General features: G+C 55.5%; 4 protein-coding genes across 4 annotated transcripts; all 4 read left to right on the forward strand.

Annotated features, from left to right (window-relative positions):
- Positions 1–278: 278 nt before the first annotated feature.
- On the forward strand, positions 279–1,958 carry LOC34622284 (the record flags this gene model as incomplete). The annotated part of the gene is made up of 2 exons (XM_026334069.1): positions 279–1,382; positions 1,614–1,958. Coding segments are annotated over exons 1-2 (1,419 nt in total), but the record flags the coding sequence as incomplete, so codon positions are not given.
- A 1,371-nt stretch (positions 1,959–3,329) lies between these two features.
- On the forward strand, positions 3,330–5,834 carry LOC113146513. Its single transcript, XM_026334045.1, has 5 exons — positions 3,330–3,467; positions 3,904–4,807; positions 4,879–4,989; positions 5,240–5,525; positions 5,672–5,834. The coding sequence occupies exons 1-5, from the start codon at positions 3,330–3,332 to the stop codon at positions 5,832–5,834; spliced, it is 1,602 nt and encodes a 533-aa protein (XP_026189830.1).
- A 424-nt stretch (positions 5,835–6,258) lies between these two features.
- Positions 6,259–7,353, forward strand: LOC34622283 (phosphoenolpyruvate/phosphate translocator 3, chloroplastic). Its single transcript, XM_026334046.1, has one exon. It carries the CDS (start codon positions 6,259–6,261, stop codon positions 7,351–7,353), a length of 1,095 nt encoding a protein of 364 aa, XP_026189831.1.
- A 2,354-nt stretch (positions 7,354–9,707) lies between these two features.
- LOC34622282 (crooked neck-like protein 1) lies at positions 9,708–15,960 on the forward strand. The gene is made up of 14 exons (XM_026334047.1): positions 9,708–10,045; positions 10,352–10,554; positions 11,006–11,126; positions 11,339–11,441; positions 11,815–11,900; positions 12,247–12,348; positions 12,520–12,720; positions 13,217–13,370; positions 13,604–13,777; positions 14,025–14,132; positions 14,435–14,596; positions 15,238–15,306; positions 15,485–15,655; positions 15,898–15,960. Exons 1-14 carry the CDS (start codon positions 9,708–9,710, stop codon positions 15,958–15,960), a joined length of 2,055 nt encoding a protein of 684 aa, XP_026189832.1.
- Positions 15,961–20,564: the final 4,604 nt, after the last annotated feature.

Genomic DNA, 20,564 nt, shown 5'->3' on the forward strand with positions numbered 1-20,564 from the left:
TGAACGCCTCTACAGCCGTTCCTCTAGGGGCGTTTAGCGCAAGGAGGGTTGAAGGGCCCCCATGCGCATGCGGGGCCTCCCCGCAGCCTCCTGCCGCCTTGAGCCTGCCTTCACACCCCTCACGCCGCATGCCACCTGCACCGTACCTACGCTGCTTGCACGCTGCGGCAGGCTGCACGCGCATGCGCGCGGGGGAGGCAGCAGCTGTTTCCTGCGGCTCCTCAGACTGGCAAAAGGCTTCCAGGCGAGGCTTCCTGGAGGCCAAGCCGCGCTGTTCGCAGCTGCCTCGCGTGCGCCGCGTTTACTCCATGAACCCCACGGAGCTGCTGGAGAGCATGCAGACTTGTGCCTCTCGTCGCTTGTTCATGCGTTCGGTGTGGGAAGCGATGATGTATCGCTGCTGCGTGTTGCGTGGGGCCTTCTCCGCGCAGCAGCAGGTGCAGATCGTGCGCATCTTTGCGTCTGTACACCGCAGAGAATGGGATTTTCTGAATTATATCCTCGAAGGCCTCCGCATGCAGCTGCACCAGCTTCGGCTTGCAGACGCAGTGCTGCTGATGGCGGCGCTGCAGCGGCTCCGCCTAAAGGACGAGCTGCTGTTGAGGGCGTTGACGCCTCTCTGCCTCAAACGTCTGTCAGCAACAACACCCCCTCCTCTCCTGGCTCTACTCGCGCACACCGCTGTCAAGGGAAGAATCCCCTGTCTGCGCCAGGTGCTGCAAAAAGTGTTTGTCTCTATGGCTGCCCGCGTGAAGCAGAAGCAGGAGACGCAGACCCTTTCCCTGCTGCTCTCCGCTTACACGCGCTACGCATGCAACGTGGCGGGGGTCCCTCCGCTCTCGGAGGGGCCCCCTCCAGAGGAGGGGCCCCCCGAGGAAGACGTCGACTTTTGGGGGCTTCACGGGAAGGGGGAGGAGTCGGCAGTAGTAGTGCCCTTTAGGCCTTTTATTGAGTTGCTGCTAGAGGCGTCGGGGAGCAGCAAAGTGGTGCGACAGATGCATGCCACAGACTGCATGCATCTCTGCATCGCAGCAGTGAATTTGAATAGAGCTGAATCCGCGGCTGCAGCTGCAGCAGCAACTGCGGATGCTGCTGCCGCGCCGCCGGTGTCGTTGCCAGCGACTCCGGAAGCATTCGTGCAGTCTGTGTTGCGGCGAGTCTTGGATGTAATGCATGAGTTCTCGCCGTGGGAGCTGTCACAGCTCCTGCCCGCACTGCTGCACCTCCCGGGGGCCCCTACTAAGCACTTGCAGCAAAGTGCAATAAACCCTTTGCTTCAGCGAGCACTTTACCGGATACTGGAGGAGATAGGCGCAAGGGCTGAGCGCTTCACCGCCGAAACAGCGGCGGAAGCTCTGAGACACATGCATCTCCTTAGAGAGGTATCTCTGTGGGAACGCCTTGGGGGCGAAAGAGGGAGAAAAGTAACGACGCCGTAGCAGAACCATGTTTAAGGCTTCGTCCGCTTCTTCAGAGAGCAGAGGGAGGGCGTTGCTACAGCGAGTGGGGAGGGATACGCTGTCTAGACACGTGGCGTTCGAACGCTCGAACTTGCCTCGCCCCTGCTTACTCGTCCTTCGTGTGCGTCTTTGTCTTCATTGCCTCTGCCGCAGCCCGCTTACGTGACGGAAGCTGCCCTGCTGGTCCGTATGGAGAAGGCGCTCTCGAGTCTGCACGCGTCGTTTGCGGCGTCTCGACACCTCCCACTGCTGCAGCAAGTAGCCCAGCGGGTTGCGCTGCCCTCCTCGCTGTCTGTACAGCTCTTCTACCCGTCCATAGTTCCTGCCATTAGCAGCTGCAGTATCAGCGACAACAACAGCTGGAGTGGCGCAAGCGCAGAAACGTTTCGCGAGCAACAGGAGTGGGCACAGCCCAGGATCGCCACTGCTGCTGCTGCGCTTGCAGAGGCAGGCAAGCAGCAGCAGCAAGAGCAGCAGCAGCAGCAAGAGCAGCGGCAGCAGCAGAGGGCCGAGGCGCAGCAGCCGGAGGGCAGAGGGAATCTTTGGGAGGCTTCGCAAACGGGAGCAACTTTCGCAACAGCGCCCGTGGATGACATTGCAGCGGAGAAGAGCACAAGAACGCTCTTTCGCCTTCCCGCTGCCTCTGCTGTTGCAGTTCCCTTTGTAGCTTCTTTGCGCGCCAAGGAAATGCCTACGCAGGTTAGCGTCAAAGCCTCTGGCGTCTAGGGGCCCCTCCAAGGGGCCCCAATCCGGCAGCAGACTGAGTGCCATCGGGAAAAGCGAAGGGAAAGGGTCTGTGGCGGAACCGTGGCTGTGCATTTGTTTGTTTGCATGCTGGTGTGTGTGTGTGCATGTGCATGTGCGCAGACGGCAAGCGAGGTGAGCTGCCTGCTGTCTCTCCTCCAGGTGCGAGATGCACGGTGGGCCTTTACGTTGCAGCGACTAGCGGCGCAATTCGCGAGGAGTTGCAGTCCGTCCTCAGCTGTGTGGTTAGCTCGACTGACAGCGGCTCTCGCGGCACTGGGGATGCCGAAGGAGACAGACGCGTTGTCTCTTTTCCCCCTCCTCGCCTCTCGAACGCAGTGGCCTACCGTAAGGGTGCACGGAGCTTCTGCACCGCCCGCTTGATTGCGACTCCCTTTCCTGTCTACCGTAGCAATGCATTTGACCCTTTGCCTGTGCTGCCTTTTCGGCCTCCCCCGCTGTCTCGACAGCGCGCGCACACATTATGGGGTAATGCAGAGTTTGCGCACCTGCCCCGCCTCCTGGCGAGGCCTCCTTTGTGGTGCCGTCCTTTCCCAGCTGCGTGGGAGTGTTTGTTTGTGTGAATTCGTGAATGTGAATGTGTTTGTGAATGTGTTTGTGAATGTAAATGTGTGAATGTAAATGTGTGAATGTGTGGAATGTGTGAATATATGAATGTGAATGTGTGAAATGTGTGAATATATGAATGTGAATGTGTGTGAATGTGAATATATGAATGTGAATGTGTGAAATGTGTGAATATATGAATGTGAATGTGTGTGAATGTAAATGTGTGAATGTGTGAAATGTGTGAATATATGAATGTGAATGTGTGAAATGTGTGAATATATGAATGTGAATGTGTGTGAAATGTGTGAATATATGAATGTGAATGTGTGAAATGTGTGAATATATGAATGTAAATGTGTGAATGTGAATGTGTGAATGTGTGTGTGAATGTGAATGTGTGAATGTGAATGTATGAGTGTGAATGTATGAATGTGAATGTATGAATGTGAATGTATGAATGTGAATGTGTGAATGTGAATGTGTTTGTGAATGTGTTTGTGAGTGTGAATGTGAATGTGTGAATGTAAATGTATGAATGTGAATGTGTGAATGTGAATGTGTGACTGCCGTGTTTTGCAGCCTGAGGGGCCTCTTGCGTTGCTGCAGGCTGCCGCCCTATTCGATTTGACGGCCAGACCTCGCACCCTCGTTCCCGATGACATAAGCGCGGCTGCAGCGGCTCTGTATGAAAACGTAGGCCTCTGCAAACGCTCTATGTGTCGTAGAATTTGTTGTCACACTTGCAGGGAGGGAAAAGGGGGGGGTTCAGCGAGAGGGAGGTGGGCGAGAGGAGGAAGAGAAGCGCGCTGGTGGCTTTTGGGGAACGGCATGCACGATCTCCCAGGCGTAGTCTACGCCAGTTTGAATCTCTTTCGTTTCCACTCGTGTGTGCCTCTGTTGCTTGCTGTTGGTGCCGCTGCTGCTGTCGCACACGAAAATCGCTTCCTTGGGCCCCCTCATCTTGTCTCGCTGGTTCTTGCTGGCTTGCTGCTCCCTCCTCGCCCTTCGCGTAGCACGCTGGTCGCTTCTAGAGACGCATACTGCCCTCGATCCGTCTTCGCGAGGTTCGATGCGTGCAGAATGCTTGCCTGCTCGCCTCCCCATGCGCCTGCCTGTTTTTGCGGTGCAGCGTGACGCGCTGAAGAGGCCTTCTCTCGCCCCCGTTCTTGGATTTCTTGCGGCTTCCCCCTTGCTCACCTCCCTCCCCGATCCGTTGGGGAGCTTTCTTCTCTCGTTGGGGTCGTTGTCGCCGCTCCCGCTGGCTCGAGGGGGGGGAGCCTTTGCCAGGCAGTCTTCTTTGGACATCTTGGATCGGATCAAGCGCCAAGGAGGCGCAGCCAAGGGCGACGTATCGGATAGGGGGGATACGGAGAGAGGCGTGCCAGTCCAAAGGAGGATTCAGCAGTATTTGGAGCAGTGGAAGGCGCTCTCTGTGCAGCCCAGTGTGTGTGTAGGCAGCTGGGCTTTTGCAGACCTTGCCATCGACTTGCAGTCCCTCGCATCTCACATGCAGCAGTGCGAAGCAGAAGGAGGGCACCTTCAGGAGAGGGCAGAGAGTAGTGCCGCTTCCCCCCCGCCTTCCCCTGCAGCGCAAGAGGAGCCAGCGCAAGAGGAGCCAGACGCAACCGACACCCTAGAGGATGGGGGAAGGAGGCAATTCTTCACTGCCTGCAGTCAGGGGGGCCCGGATACCTCCCGCGTGCTACAGGCTGCCAACATGCGCCAAGCACGAGCAGAAGCGGCGCACTCTCCTTCCCTGCCTAGCCCCTCCTGTTACACGTGGCGCACAGATGACGGCCTACCCTCGGCAAGTCCGAATATCAACGCCGCGTCACATTTGCTTGTGTGCGTTCTATTAGAGTGCTTTGACTTCGTGGCGGCACCTCCCAACAGCCAACGCCTCGGCGTGCATCGGAAGCGAGAGGCCCTCCTTTGCAGTCTAACGAAGGCAAGGCTCAACGCTCTTAGGCGGTGGGGGTGGGCAGTGATCTGCATCAGGGAGGCTGACTGGAGGGCTGCAGAGGCAATGGACAGCCAGAGGCGCATCAAAGGGGGGGAGGGGCCTCGGGCAGATATAGCGGCAGGGGGAGCCAGCGTGCTGCAGGCGGAGGAGCACAGGCGCCACTTGATTCTCAGGCACATAGCCGATTTGGCAAAAACAACGACGGGCTAGAGAAAGGGGTCATTCGAGCACTCTTCTCACCGCCGTGCCCGCGCAACACACTGCCCATTGGCCCCCCTCCCTCCCTCTTTGAGTGTCTACTGTACACTTGAGCACTTCGCGCGTGCTCTTGTGTGTGCCAGTCTGTGCGTGCTGAGCGGTATACACGTATCACTTAAGGGTTTTTTCGCTGTTTTCGCGCCTCTTCAGGACTTTGTGGGCGCAACCGGCACTGACGCGTCTCATTCTAAAAAGTTGCCAGCCAGAGAGGCACTCTAGAGCGTTGCTTTGTTACACACCCGAGAGCGAGCTAGGAGGGTGAATGGATGGATGAAACCCGCAGAGCAGAAGGTATTTCAAGGGAGGGGAGAAAGCATTTATGGCGAAGTTGCACAGAGACACGCAGAGTTACGAGCGGGGGAGCGCCGAGATCTCCCGCTGTCATGTCTAGAAGGCATCTGGATGTCCGCAGCAGCTCTTCCTGCGTCCTTCTATGATTTAAAGGGTTCGAAAACGCAGGATCAGTGGAAAAGAGGACCTTTTCCTGAGTGTGTGTCTCTTTATTACGCCTCGGGGGTAGAGGCGGGGCGGTGGGTGTGGGGTGGCTGCGTCGGTTGGTTTTTGAACGCGGCGAAAGCGGCGTGTCTCTGCGTGCAGCCGCGTTTGAAACGAGTTTCCACTGAAGAAGATGCACTTTGCGCAATTTTACGAGGAAATTTGAAGTGCGTTTCCGCAGTGTGGGGCAGGCTGCGCCGTGGGAAGGGGCGGCGGGAGCTCGTGATCGTGGGAGAGGGGGGGCGGCATCATCAAGGGGTTGCCGTTTGTGTCGTGAAGGAGACAGCGACTTCTCGGGTGGAAACGGGTGTGGCAGGCCGGTAGACGTGTGTATGTTTGGATAGCTTTGCTTTTCCCTCCGCATTCTTCATAGCATTTAGTCTGTCTGTCGCTCGCCGCTAGGAAAAGGGCGAGTGAGCGGTGGGGGTTACTCGTCTTGGGCGTGCACTCCGGGGGTTTTCTGGAGAGGGTCTTAGCCAGTTGCTTTAAGTCCCTTCTCTATTTTTTTGCCGGTTCGTATTCTACTCTCCAACGCCGCCAAGGGAAACTTCTCCCGCCCCCTTCTTCCGCTCTCTTCCCTCCCAAGGCTTCGATACGGCTCGCCTCCATGAGGTGTCTCTAGCCAGACGCTTCCTCGGCCACATCTGCGTGATTCTTGGGTACCTCTGCGCGCTTCTCTGGAGGCTCTCCGCCGCGCGTTTGGCTGCCTGAGCCGCTGCAGCCTGCATTCAAGGGAACTGCCTGCCCTCACCAGGGGCGTCGGCGAAGATGGTGGCTGCAGCGCCCAGCAGCGAAACGCAGCGTCTGAAGCACGCGCTGGCGGCTGGGGGGGGCGGAGGCGGCTACGGCTCTATTCCGCTCGCGAAGGACCTAGAGAAGGGGACGTGCGGAGGTGCAGGAACGGCGGCGATCTCGACGTGGCAGTCCATCGCCGAGACAGCGCAACTCGCAAGTCTTTTCGCCGTCTGGTATGTGCTGAATGTGCTGTACAACATCGACAACAAGAGGGCGCTCTCGCTCCTGCCGCTGCCGTGGATGGTCTCGACGTACCAGCTGCTCTTCGGCTGGATCTTCTTCGTGTCGGCGTGGCTGTTTGGCTTGCGCCCTATACCGCGGTGCTACTCGAAAGCCCTCTTTCTGAGAGCGGTTGTTCCTCAAGGCGCCTGTCACTTCCTCGTCCACTTTGGAGCGGTGGTATCCATGTCAATCGGGGCAGTCTCCTTCACGCACATCGTAAAAGCTGGCGAGCCCGTCTTAACCGCGCTGCTCTCTGCAGCGTTCCTGCATCAGTACTTCTCGTGGCAGACGTACACGGCACTCGTCCCCGTAGTCGCCGGTGTGGCTCTCGCCTCCCTCACGGAGCTTTCCTTCACGTGGGCTTCCTTCGCGTGCGCCATGATCAGCAATCTGGGAAGCAGCAGCCGCGCCATCTTCGCCAAAAAGGTCATGGCAGACCGCGCTGCCGTCGGAGAAAACCTCACAAGTCCAAATATGTACGCCCTCCTCACCATTGTAGCGACGCTCATCTCGCTGCCGCTAGCCCTCCTGTTCGAAGGGGGGGTTGTTGTCTCCGTGTGGCAGCAGGCAACCAGAGCGGAAACTGGGGTCACTTCAGCGGCGATCCTGCTCAAAATGAGCGAAAGCGCGCTTTGGTACTACACCTACAATGAAGTGGCGTATCTCTGCCTCGAACGCGTGAATCAAGTCACACACGCCGTCGCAAACACCCTCAAGAGGGTCGTCATCATTGTCGCCTCCGTCTTCGTGTTCAGCACCCCAGTAACCCTCCTCGGTGCAGCAGGCAGCGCAGTCGCTATCCTCGGCACGCTTTTATACTCCCTCAGCAAATCAAAATACGGATAGAGAGCGCGAAGTCGCCAGTCGGCTGAGCCTCTAACCGGCTAAGCGGCAAGGGCGCAAAAGCAAGGCCGTTTGCACCGCCCCCCGCCACATCAACACGTGCACACCCCCCATGCATGCATGCATGCACACACAGGGAGCGCCAAGCGTTCTAGAGCGCCTTCAAATAAGCCCATGGAAAGCAGAATGGCAAGAGCCATTTGACTGACAGGAGTGTCGCAAGGACGTCAGTCCTTCAACTGTTGTAACGCATGCATGCCACGCTCACCTCCTGTAGGGGTGTCACTCACGACCCCTCACTCTTCCCTTCCCCCTTGAGGGGTAGAAAGGGGGGTCATGAAGCGCGTGGCTGCGGGCTGCACTCCCAGCGTGCCGCACACTGTTTGTGTTTTCACAAGTATAGAGTCAGAAAGCCCTCTCTCTTTCAGCAAAGCCACATCCAGCTACGCGAGCACAGACTGCAAAGGCGCAGCACCAGCAGGCTCTGGCGCTGCGCATTGGAGAACCCTAGTTTGCAGACTTTGTGCACAGAGGAACTTGATCAAAACGCACAGCTGCGCAGCGGAGATAGTACACAAAGCTGCAGCTCTCTTGGGCTGCACTGCACGCACTGCAGAGTAGAGAAGGCCAAGCCTACAAACGACCCCGTCGGAGCTGCAGCGAACGCTTTACCGGGAAGGGGGAGGAGGTTCTCTTGTGGAGAAAAGATGCGGGGGAAGAAGGGCTAGGTGAACTTGCTAGTGATGGCGCTGTGCGAGGCGTACGAACGCAGAAAGCCCCTCACCACGCCTGCCGCGCAACGCTGGCTGCCCGTACTGTCATCGCAACACACCCCTTCCCAGCTAGAGCGAGAGCCCATATGAGCGCACTTCTAGTTGCTTTCCTGTTCTGAGCGCTACCCCTACAGTTGGTGCCGCCGCTGCTGCTCTTTCCGTTACATTGCGTGAACCCCTGCATGCGCTTGCAAGGAAGGGCACAAGGTGCTCGCCGCAGGGCAGGAAGCTCTGTATGTATGGCATGCATGCGCGCTTGCACGAGCACCCGAATTCTGAGGGGCCCCTCTGGGGAGGAACACTGCCTCTTATGGTCACCATGTATTCACCAATCGGCGGCCGTGTGGGGGTTGCGTTGTCAAAAGACTCGGGCTAAGCGAGACAGATGTATATATATGTATATATATGTATATGCATGTATGTTCGACGCTGCCGCCAAGAAGTGTGATCGCCGTTCTTGAGGCTTTTATTTTCGCTCTGCGCGCGCCCCTCCCTGCCTTGTTGCATGTTTTCTCGATTTGTCACCCTCTAAGGGCGAGAGAAAAGGGGCACTTTTTCGAGCACGGTTTGCTTCCTCGACAAGTCTGGAGAAGCTGTTAACTCTTTCGCGGGGGCATAGGGCCCTTTGGAGGCTGCGGCCGGACGGCGCAGAGGGCTGCCCCCTTCCAGGCGTGTAGAAGGCTAGACAAGGCGTTACACCGTGTGTTCAAAGTTACGTTTCTGCAGCTAAGAAGGGGCTTCTGCCTTCCTACACGGATACACTGCACAATGTCTCGAATTTGCAGAGGATGGAGCTGCAAACAGGACCAGAAGGCAAAGAGGCGGCGGGGAACCCCGGTGATACCATGACTGTGCTGGCCCCTCCGCCGCTGTCGCAGGAAGCAGAATCGCACAAACTCATCACGAGCTAACAAGCACGGCTGGTTCCAACGCAGTACAAATAACAATCAGAAGACGAATATCGGCCGCCGCACAAAAACACTCGCGAGCAGCGCATGCAGCCCGTTCTCGTTGCTGGGACTGCCACGGGGAGGGGGCCCTCTGGGAAACACCTGCTGCGCCTCAGGCGCTTTAAAGGTTGCGGGTACTTTGTTGATTTCTTCTGTGAGGATAGAAGGGGGCTTTTTTCATGCAGCTTTCTGCCGGCGCTGGATTTCCGCCTCCTCGCATGCCTTTCACGGTCGCTTCCACAGAAGGGGTAGTGTACTTACAGGGCCCCGAAGGCATAGAAAGAGCGCATGCGGAGAGGGAGCAATAAGGAGGAGGGGGGGAGGGAGTTGTAAATAGCTTTCTTCCGCATTCTGAGCGTAATTGGGCTCCTGTGCTCGGTGCCCCCTCCTCCTGCTTCGCACCTCGTGCTGCACGGCGCTCGCGTTGCCTTCGGACTGCGCTTCTTGGCTTGGGGTCCATCCGCCTTTTCCTCGCCCCCTGCTGCATAATTCTTTGTCGCCGATCCTCTCTGCATGCGCCGCCGCTCATCGAAAGGGCCTGCGCCTTTTGTCTGCCGGCCGCCAATCGCACCGCTGCTCCCTGTGTCTCTTGGCTCCTAGCCCGCTGTACGTACACCGCCTTTCTTTGCGCAAAATGGCTTCCGAACTCACGGGAGGGGGGACCTCCTCTTTCAAAATCCCCAACAAGAACTACCCGCTGAACGCAACAGCGAAGCAAATGGAAGTCAAGAACAAAATGCCAGCTCCCGTGCAAATTACCGCAGAGCAGCTGCTGCGGGAGGCTGTGGACAGGCAGCTAGACGATGCGCTTGCGCACAAGCCTCAGCAAAGAATCGTTGACGAGGAAGAGCTGAACGAGTACAGGCTCAACAAGAGAAAGGAATTTGAAGACACCCTTCGAAGGCAGAGGCATCATATTGGCACCTGGATCAAATATGCGGAATGGGAAGCTGCCCAAAAAGAATTTCGACGGTAAGAATCTAAATTTCTATTTATCTGTTGATGTATACGTGGGCCTTATTCTATAAACCGCAGGTCCTAATTACCGGTGGCAACAGCTCCCCGTTAACGGCTAAGCTCTATCTTTCCCCCACCAGCCGCCTTTTTCGAGCTGTAGCGCATCCCAGACTCTGCTTCGCGCGCATGCATATATGTATATTTGTTTGTACGTGCCATTTTCAATGATTGAAGAAGCCTATTATGCTCCGTGTGCATACTTTATTGCATCCTTGCATGCTTCCTTGCGTCTTTGCGTCTGCCATGGCCGGGTTCCCTCAGCGCGCGCAGCGTGTTTGAGCGCGCACTCCTGGTGGACTATCAGAATGTCAGCCTTTGGCTGAAATACATCGAGATGGAGGCGAAGAATAAATTCGTGATGAGCTGCAGGAACCTGTATGAGCGGGCTTGCCAGCTCTTGCCGCGAGTTGAGCAGTTTTGGTTTAAATACGCGCATATGGAGGAGCTGCTCGGCAACTATGCCGGTATGTACGAGTGTAGGAGGGGGCGCTGCAGGAGTGTGACGGCGGCTTTGTGCTGCTTACTGCAGAGCAGATGCGATCAGATGTGCATATCGCCCTTCTTACATGTCTCTTTTGAGTAGGCAGACTAAGATGCACGGAAGGGGACCTTCTTTAGAGAGGCATGCATGCATGCATGCACCGATGTTTTACAGTAGGCAGCATGCTGGGGGGAAGGTGATAGGAGGCTGGCGCCGCGGCAGACAAAGAAGTTTCAAGAGGAAAACATCCAATCTTTGACACCTCGAGGCAACGGAGATATATGTTTATATATAGATATATATAGATAGAGATATGCATATCTATATATGTATGTAGGAAGATATAGAGAGGTATCAGAGATATATAGGGAGATACAGAGAGAGTTTCGCAAAGGAGAAGACGTGGCAGGTGTTGTGGCATGTGTGAGGTGCAGGTGCCCGTGCGGTGTATGAACGCTGGATGGAGTGGAATCCTTCCGACAAGGGATGGCTTGTGTATATTCATTTTGAGGAGCGGTGCAAAGAGCTCGAGAGGGCAAGACGCGTGTTTGAACGGTAGGTGCTTGTGAAAAAACTGCTTTGTGAATGGCATCGAGCGCATTGATTCTGGCCTTTGGAGCGATGGAAGTGTGTATATATATATGTATGCATTTGTGTGTGTGCACCATTTCTGAGGCTTTGAAGCCAAAAACGGTGCTGCTGCTGCTGCTGCTGCCTCGTCCCTGCTCAAAGTTTGCGGCTTGTGATTTGGAGTGCGTTTGGCGCAGGTATCTGAGCAACCGACCAGCACAGGAGTCTTTCTTGCGCTTTTGCAAGTTCGAGGAAAGGCACAAGAATGTGCCTAGAGCCCGTGCTGGGTTTGAGAAGGCAGTAAGGCAGAGTGGAGCCACGAGGAGAAATGGGGGGGGGTGGCGAAGGGGGTGTGTGTGTCGTCGGTTGGTCTTTGTTGAGGGGCAGGACGAGAGGGGGTGGGAGAGGAGGGGGAGGGGTGGCGGTGCTGTACGGGTGTATTGAGCATTAGCGCTTCAATGCCTCTCCTCCTTAGGTTGTTTGAGACCTCTTACAAACGTGCAAGCAGAAGGATATTCTGTCTTTTTACCTGCCTACCTGCCTGTTTACCTACCTGCCTGCCTGTGCAGCGTTTGGCAAGCGTTTTAACACGGAGGGTTGCGGGGGGTCACTAGCTGCTTGCTACAGCTGATGGTCGCTTGCGCTATTGGGGTGTCTATGTGCCCATGTGCAGATCGAGTTGCTGCCTGAAGACATGCTCGACGAGCACTTTTACATGAAGTTTGCGGCGTTTGAGGAGCGCCATCACGAGCAGGCCAGGTAGGACTGGTCTTTTTTCGAATCCTCCCGGATGCTTTTCCCCCTCTCTACAGAGAGGGGGAAAAGCATCCGGGGAAACGCGGAGAGGCTGCCTGCGGCGTAGGCAAGCGTTGGAGCTGTCGAGAAAGCGCATGTTCTCATCCTACGCACGTCAGGGGGAAGGGGAGAAGGCGTCTGATGCCTCGTGTGTTTGTCGTTTGCTGGTGGCTGTCTTGGCGGGGGAAGCCGCTCGCAAAGCGGCTCGTCAAGGGCTGACGTGGAAGCCGATGCTCTGAGTGACGTAAAAAGGCTTGAGGCAGACATGGCTAGCTGTCGAGCGACTCTGCGTTTTGCGATTCTCTCGCAGGGCTAAGGCAATCTATGAAGCGGCCTTGCAACGCGTTCCAAGGGGCAAGGCGGAGGAGCTGTACAACAAATACGTGGCTTTTCAGAAGCAGTTCGGAGACAGGTGCTGTAGGAGAGGGGTCTTGGGGGAAGAGGGGCGAGAGTGGTGGTGGTGGTGGGCTTGGGGAAGTGGTGGTTGCGAGTCGTGTATACACCTATGAAGGCACACGCACCTCCTCCATCCTTCTTCTTCACTGGAGCATCCCCGCTTTGCGCTGTGGCGTTTGCAATCCAGAGAGGGTCTGGAGGAAACAGTTCTGTCCAAGCGCCGCTTTGTATACGAGGAGGCGCTTCACAAGAACAAATGCAATTATGACGGCTGGATTGACTACATTCGCTTGGAGGAATCCACAGGCAACATCGAACGCACGCGAAATGTATACGAAAGGGCGGTCGCCAATACCCCCCCCATTTTAGAAAAGAGATACTGGACGCGGTAAGAGAGCTGCTACACCCCACCTCCCCATTAGGCAGCAGCTAGCTCCCTTTTTAAAGGCTCCGTCTCTTTTTTTCGAAAATCCTTGTCTTGCGGTCCCCGAACATGGCCATGTACATGTACATATTCGTATGCATGCGTATATGCCTATACACATATGCGTGTATTTATATACATGTGTGTATTCATATGCATATGAATATGCATATGAATACACGTATATATATATATACATATCTCCAGACCTATTCATATGCACCTGTACATATCTGTGCATGTACCTACGCGCCGGGGCTTTGGTGCAAGAATAGCTGTATCTGCGTAGCGATAGGCAGACAGTCCGGTCGATCAGTGCCGAGTGGCAGTAAAAAAGTGTGCATTAATTTCAAAATTATTCTACCTTATTTGCTTGCACGGCCTCCGCAGCCGGCAACTTGGCGTGCAGCGCGTTTTTTACTGCAAAGGAGTCAGTGGTTTCGCTTCTTCTCCTCCTCAGGTATATATACATCTGGATATCGTATGCGCTGTTTGAGGAGTTGGTGGCGAAGGATGTGGATCGGTGCCGTGCAGTTTACGAAAAGGCGCTTGAGGCAGTTCCGCACAAACTTTTTTCCTTTGCAAAGCTGTGGACGCTGTTTGTCGCCTTTGAGGTGCGTGGAGGGGCGATGCGCACTCCGGTGTCTAGACACCCGGCGTGCGGGGGGAAAACAGACGGCCAGGAAGGGGTTAATGGGGTTATAGTGTTACTTAGCTGCGAGTTGCGCGCGAAGGGTTAATTGGGGCTTGCCTCTGCCGTCCTCTCTGCGCATGCATCGCTTCGGGTGTGCCTCACTTGTGCAAGAAACGGCAGACACCCCAGTTCCTGTGCTGCGAGAAAACGCAGATTCGCCAACTGAACCTGGAGAGGGCACGGAAGATATTTGGAATGGCGATTGCGAAATGTGGAAAGGAAAAAATCTTTCAAGCGTATTCGCAACTCGAGCTGCGCCTGGGCAACATCGATCGATGCCGACAGATCCACGCGAAGTTCATTGAAACGTATCCCTTGAACCCAAGAGTGCGACCAATGTTTGTTTCGTGAAAATGTTGCTGCTTCGGCTTTTTGCACAGCGACTGTTTCCGCCGGCGTCCATTTGTGGTTGTCGGTGGGGTGTACTACGCACTGCTTCGTTGATGTGGGGTCGGCGCAATTCTTTCGAGCGGCGTGCTGTGTGCTGCTGCATCGAGGCTTTCCCAGAGTTTCTACACTGAACTCCTCACCTTGCGGACTCCTACTTTTGTGTGTGTGCGGGAGTGACGTTCAGGCGTGGATCAACATGATCGAACTCGAAATACTTGCAGAAGAAACGGAGCGCGCAAGAGCCCTCTGCGAGTTAGCCGTTTCCATGGAACAAATGGAGATGCCAGAACTGGTGAATGCAGACACGCAGCTGTGTTCGCGCCGTGTACGATTGCGCGCTTCCTTTCTGCCTCTACTTTAGTCATGCTGATTCGCTGATGAAAATACACGCATCGAGTCTTCTTCTGCAGGTGCTTCGGGCATGCACACACCTACACCTACATTCTACACACACGCATACACCGACATACACCTGCACCTACACACACACACGCATACACACCTACACACACCGTGCTGTGTTTGATATCCGGGCGTTCGTACTGCATGGCGTCTTGGCAATCTGGGCGTGCTTGATTTTGGTGCATTTTGCAGATATGGAAGACGTATATCGACATGGAAGTAAATTGGGGAGCCTTTGATCGTGCCCGCGCGCTGTACGAGCGGCTGCTGGATAAGACGCAACACGTGAATGCCTTTAAGGGATACGCCACCTTTGAATGGAAGAAAGCCGAACAAAAGGACAGATCTAGACAGGTGAGACGCAACAGCAACTTGCTGCTATGAAGGTTTTGGGGGGAGGGAAGGGGAGGCTGTGGAGGCAACGCGAATACGCAGGCCCTTCAACACACCAACGGCTATACATATTCTGTTTTAGACACATACAGAACAAGGGAGCTGCACGGTTGCAAAGTGGTGTCTGGGGTGCTGGCAGAGGGGGCGTGCATACAAAGGAGTGAATCTCTCTCGGTATTTGTTTCCAGATATATATATATATATATATATATATATACATGCATCCTCTTCCGTGTGCTTACTTGGCTCTTGGGTATGTGCGTGGAAATCATGCATGCGTAGATGGGCTCCTCCACGCACTCATGTGCAATGCCGGAGGGCCATATGTTTTTTCTAGATATGAATGCACGTACAGAGGCACATTCTTGACCTTTAAAGTGCTTTGAAATCCGTCCATGGTATCGTCGAGTGAGAGTTATCTAGGACGCTCTATGTGTGTTTCGCATGCAGAATACCGCTGTGTGTGGGTGCATCTCTGTAGATTTGTATAATTTCTAGATAATGAGGCGCTCCTGGCGCGCATCAGCGTTTATGGATTGGATTTGAGCCTTTTTTCATCTTTCCTCCCTCTCCTTTATTTTACGCCTCGTTTTGCATGTTAGGTGCTGAACCGCGGGCTGGACGTTTGCAAGACGAACGGGTGGGATGAAGAACGAGCTGCTCTTCTAGAAGTGAGGCGAGCTTGGCTGCCTGCCCGTGTGTATTTATGTTGTTCGTCTCCTTTTGCGAGTGCAGGCTCCCTCTCCCTTCTCCCTCTTGCCTCCCCGAATGTGCATAGGAGGTTTGGTCATTCTTGAAGTCTCGTTTTAGGGTCTGGCTCAACTTTGATCTACGTATGCATGTGTGCAGCACTGGCTGGCTCTGGAGAGAGAGGGGGGTGATGCGCAGGCAATTCAGCGGGTGTTCCGACTGCTGCCGAAAAAAATCAAAAAGCGGAAAACTCAAAAGAACGTGAATGGAGTTGAGGAGGTCACGGAGACTCTCACATATGTGTTTCCCGATGACGAAGGATCTGCAGCAGTACGTGATTTATGCCAAGTTGGTGGGAGGGTTCGTGGGTGTCCTCTAGCGTGTCTGCACATCCCTTGATGCGCCTGCTCCGCGTTCTGTTTCGGCTCTCTGTTGCGTGGTTGGGTGGGTGGGTAGGTGGGTGAGTCTCTGCTTGCTCCGCAGCATCGCATGGCGATGGTAATGTACGTGTGCGTGGACGGCATGGCATTCGCGCGTTCGGGCTGGGGATGTCTGCGATGTGGGGGCTGCAGAATCTGAAGATCCTGCAGGCGGCAAAAATGTGGAAGAAGCGGCAACTGGAGGCGCAAGGCTAGTTGAGGCCCTTTTTTCCTTTTTTAGTTCATGGAGTCCTCTACTGAGCTTGAGCTTTGCTGCTTTGGCCTTTCCTACTTTCGTGTGCACGGTAGGAGCGTGCAAGCAGTGCTCGTGGGCTGGCCATGTAGACGACACTGGTTTTGAACTCCAGGAGGCGTAGAGAGTGGGGAACGGATAGGAGTTGTGTGTAGGGAGGTGTTGTAGGGGGCGAGGGAGGGAGATCGAGCATGAGCGCACGGGGTTCCTGGCTCTCCATCTGTAGCGTTCGCACCGACTGAGTCCTCTGCCCCTGCATCTTCGGGATTCTTTGGTACACCACAGCTGCTCGCTCGATTGGGAGTAAAGGCGTATTATGCAGTGCCCTGTGGCTATTTTGTATCATTTCGACCAGGCTAGGGGCGTAGTCTGGATACCTGCCTAGCTGCATGTGCCGAAATACTTGCGTAGCGAGGAACCGTTGTTGTAATCACGGCAGCAAGGGCTCTTATCCGGGCTATGTGCACCCTGCACCTAAGCCAGATCTTGTTGAGTTTGCGACCCTCTAAACGGTCACTTAGAATGCAGCTGCGTCTGCGCGAGGGCGTCCACGGTCTCTAGCGCAGCCTGAGCCGACGGAGTTAAAGGGGCAAGTGTCGAACCGAGTTGCGGGAGCGCCGAGATCGGCGTACGCGTTGGCGGTTCTCAGTTAGGGGAGTGTAGTTGTGGTTCCTTGCGCCGCTTAGGCTTAGGGCTGCATCGGTTTTAGTAGGCCAAGCTACCCATGTATACTTCGTGCTACTTGCTTCATGCCCATTGACATGTATTTTCATTCTGGCTGGCTCGTCTGGCGGGGAGTGTTGGGATATTGTTAATCCCGCTGCATAGGCCTATGATTGGGATGCACATGTAGTGCACCTCTTGGATTTGCGCAGGAAGACAGTTCGTTTCCCCCAACGCCAGTACTGTCTAATGGTACATTCTTAAATATCCTCCCCGTTAACTCTGTTTACCCCGCTGAGCGCCCTAAACTCCCGGGGCTCCTGTATATATGGAGCGCGAGAGAAACTTTTCTGGGGCGCATAGATGTTGCTGTGAACCCTGTACAAGCACTTCTACGATTCATGAGCACTGCGTTGCACGTTTGGGCAACTGGCGCACACGTTCACAGCGGTGATTTCTGTAGAATTGAGCAGGCTCTACTCTTCAACAGATACCTTATGTGCGAAGAGCCATATCAAATAGTCAATTATTGACGAAGTGTAACTGCTGTAGTACGAAGTGCCTACTGCCAGCATCGCGCTTCCAGCGTAGCCGGTAGTGCGGTACGACTGTAATGACGGTTTTTGATGCAACTGTCACCGCAGTTAAGCTCGTGTAATTAATACGCACGATGGGAATTTTGTGTACTTACACAGAAGTTTCTAGGTGAAGCACAGGCGGTAAGCAACTTCGATACACAACTCAGAGCGGCAAACGCTGATGATTTTTAAGCACTAGCGAAGCCTGTTCTGTGCCGGGCTTGACAGCAAATATGCCTGATAAGTGCATTTGGTTTTAGGCGTTCGAAAGAGACGCCCAGCTGGCAGAAAGATGGAGGTCTCTCTACCCTGTTATCGGGGTGTCAGTCCAGCAGGACGAGCCGGTCGGGTGTAAGTGCAAAACGCCTCAAAAATAAGTTGTTGGCTATGTTTATGCGCGAAGCATCAGAAACATCTCTAAGAAACACCAATGGCAACAACTAAGGGTGGCTCTTTCCTTGGCTTTCTCAAGTGAAGGCATACCGGCATTTTTTCATCGGGAGCGGCCGCGGCGCCGTGCGATGGCGCCCGTGCGCATGCACGTTTTACGCGTGTTGGAGGTTTCGTGCATCGTGCAAATGCTTCCGCGGCTCGTTTCTTTATCATATAGACGAACCCGATCCTCTGCGTTCATGAGAAGTGCCCAAACTGAGCTGCCCGTGCACCCGAATCCCAGCAGCCGATCGATCAGGAATGCCTGCTTCTTTCTGCCCTTCTTGCACCGTTTATCTGCGTTTCCTTCTCTGTTAATGCCATAGCTCTGGCGGGGATACCCTTAGACTGCCCCTTAACCCATGGTTGCCGCGCTTACCACTGCGTGAAGTTCCCTGCGCAATGATCTGCCATCTTCAAAGCAACTGGCACCGATCCGGAGGGATCTCCAAGCAATAACGACTCCTTTCTTCAGGCACCTTTCTTTATTTACCATTTTCTGAGGATATAGGATGAGCAGGCTCGCTACTCCCCGGTAGCCGCTGCGCCCATCGGCTAGCTCCCCGCGTATGGCCTAAAGGCTCTTTAAGCGCGACTTTTACATTGTTTCGAGAATCGGGGCCACTTGCGGATTAAAGATAGCCAAGACACGACTCTGCGTGCCCTGGGGGGCCCCCTCAACAGCCGCACCCCCGCTTTTGCTCTACCCGTTGCGTGGCGCTCGCCTCGACGCAGGTGCCAGAGCGAAAAAAGGCAGCAACTTCTGCTCGCGCTGTGTGTGTAACGGAGGAGAAAGCGAAGAAAACAGGGGCCTTTTAGAAAGAAGGACTTACAGGGCAGGCCGACCCCTTCCTTGCTCTCAACGCAACCTGCGAACGTCGGCATCGGTGTAAAACAACCGAGCCAGCGGGGTATCGTGCAGTAGGTAGGAGTGTTGCTGCTGTCTGCAGCAACCATTACTGTCTGCTGAAACTCTTGCAGCCTTGCGCCGGAGCTGCTGGCGGCTCCTGCGAGCCGCAGGCGTTGCCGCTGCCTTCGTTGATCCTTCGAGAGAGGCTTGCCTTGCAGGGGAAACTGCGTTCTACCTGCCAGAAAACAGGTTGTGCTGCTCTATACGCAGCCAGATGGCCTTAGAGAAGTGGTGAATGGATTTTGCAGCTAGATCTTTAGTGCAGTGGCAAATAGCTTCCCACTGATAGACTATTTTCGTCATTTTGTTTCCCTACGCTGCTCCTAGGGAGAGAGCATGCGGCCCCTGCTGAGACAGCAGGCTAAGCCTTCCAGCAGCGAGCACCGCCTTCTCCCCCCATTTCTGCCAGGAGCGGCAGCGTGAAAGACAGCAGCGCTCGCAGACGCGGCGACAGCAGCTATGCAGCCGCTAAGCGAAACGGAGAAGCAAGGCGACGGGTCGTTTTTGTTGCCCAATGATGTATTGAATCCACGCGTTCACTGGGGAGCATCGACGCCATCTACTTCTTTCGCGAGCGAGCCTTCCCCCACCAATGCAGCTGCCTTGATCCTGGCGCCTTCTACAGGGATGGGCGGGGGGGGGGGCCCCTTGGGGGGTCACCTGGAGACTTCGAGCGATTCGCGAGGCACCTTAGAGGCGCATGCGCGCTCCCGCACGGCATCTCCAGAAGCATGCCTCAACGCTGTAAGCCGCGAGTGCCTCTCCACCAAAGCCTCGCTCTGCTGGTGATACCTTTTTGCCGTTTTTTTGCCGCTGCCCCCCGTTTCGCACAGACAGACAGCACTTTGTGTGCTCGGCTTTGTAGAGCACCCTGATACGTACATATATACACGAATATACATATATATACATATGTAGCAAGTCGCATGCAGTCTTCTGCCGCTAAATGCTTGCTTGCTTGCTTGCTAGTCTTGCTTGCTTGCTTGCTTGTCTTGCTTGCTGCTTTTGTAGGACGGATGCATGCACACGCCATCCGCTGACGTGCTGCCCCTCTGTTTAGGCTCTAGTTTGTCTTTTCTTCCCTCGCCTCCGCTGCCTTCCTCCTCTTGCGACGGGGGCTGCCGCCCCCTGGGGCCCCCCTGCCTGGAGGGGGAAACCCCCCTTTCTGAAGAGGGGGCCCCCCTCCCCGTAGGGCAGGGGGCCCCCCTCACCCGGGAAGCCGAGTTGGACGGGGCAGGAGGGGGGGCCCTTCCGGGGGAGGGCCCCCTCGAAGGGGGCCCCCCCCTGCTGAGCTCGAGCGAAGACTGGGTGTCGGTGCCTCCTGACGGATACGCCGCGACGGCAGCAGCCGTCGCGGCGGCAGGAGAGAGCGAAGTCGTGTGGTGCAACACACTTTTCCAGCAAAGAGATATCTGCCGCTTGGCGTTAGAAGCCTTGGGTGCCTTAAGACCACAATGGCGGTGTGGGGTTTCCGAGGGTGTTGAGGGTTTGCGGTATTACCGCCACATCCATCTAATTGCGGCTGCGACTTCCTTTGCGTCGCTGGCTCCCTACGTGGAAGCTCTAGAGCCGCTTTTTCTTGCGGGAGGCTCTACCATCAGCAGCTGCACTGCGCTGAAGGGCGCTGTCGAGGAGGTGCTTCGCCGCTGCTGCCTTCCCGAGCGGCGCGCAGATTTGCAGGAGGCTGCCGCCTTCTGCGACGGCGAGGGAGCAGCTGTGCGGGGGGGAGCGGCAGACGCAGGAGGCGCTCTGACGAGGGGCCAAAGCCTCATCGATGAGATCTGCTCGCAGCTCGATGAGCTGTATGCGCAGTCAATGCGGCAGTGCCACGCCCTCTCCCCCGATCCTCCTGTTTCTCACTTGGTGCTCGATGAGCCGCACCCCGCGTCCAAGCGCGACTGCGGAGCCGCTGCAGAGGGCTCTGCCAGAAGCAGCGGCGGCAGAAAAGGCATGCACCTATTCAAGCTCCGACCCTTAAATCTGC

The sequence above is a fragment of the Cyclospora cayetanensis genome, unplaced genomic scaffold (genome assembly GCF_002999335.1).
Source record: "Cyclospora cayetanensis isolate NF1_C8 unplaced genomic scaffold, CcayRef3 CcayRef3_contig_35, whole genome shotgun sequence".
NCBI lineage: Eukaryota > Apicomplexa > Conoidasida > Eucoccidiorida > Eimeriidae > Cyclospora > Cyclospora cayetanensis.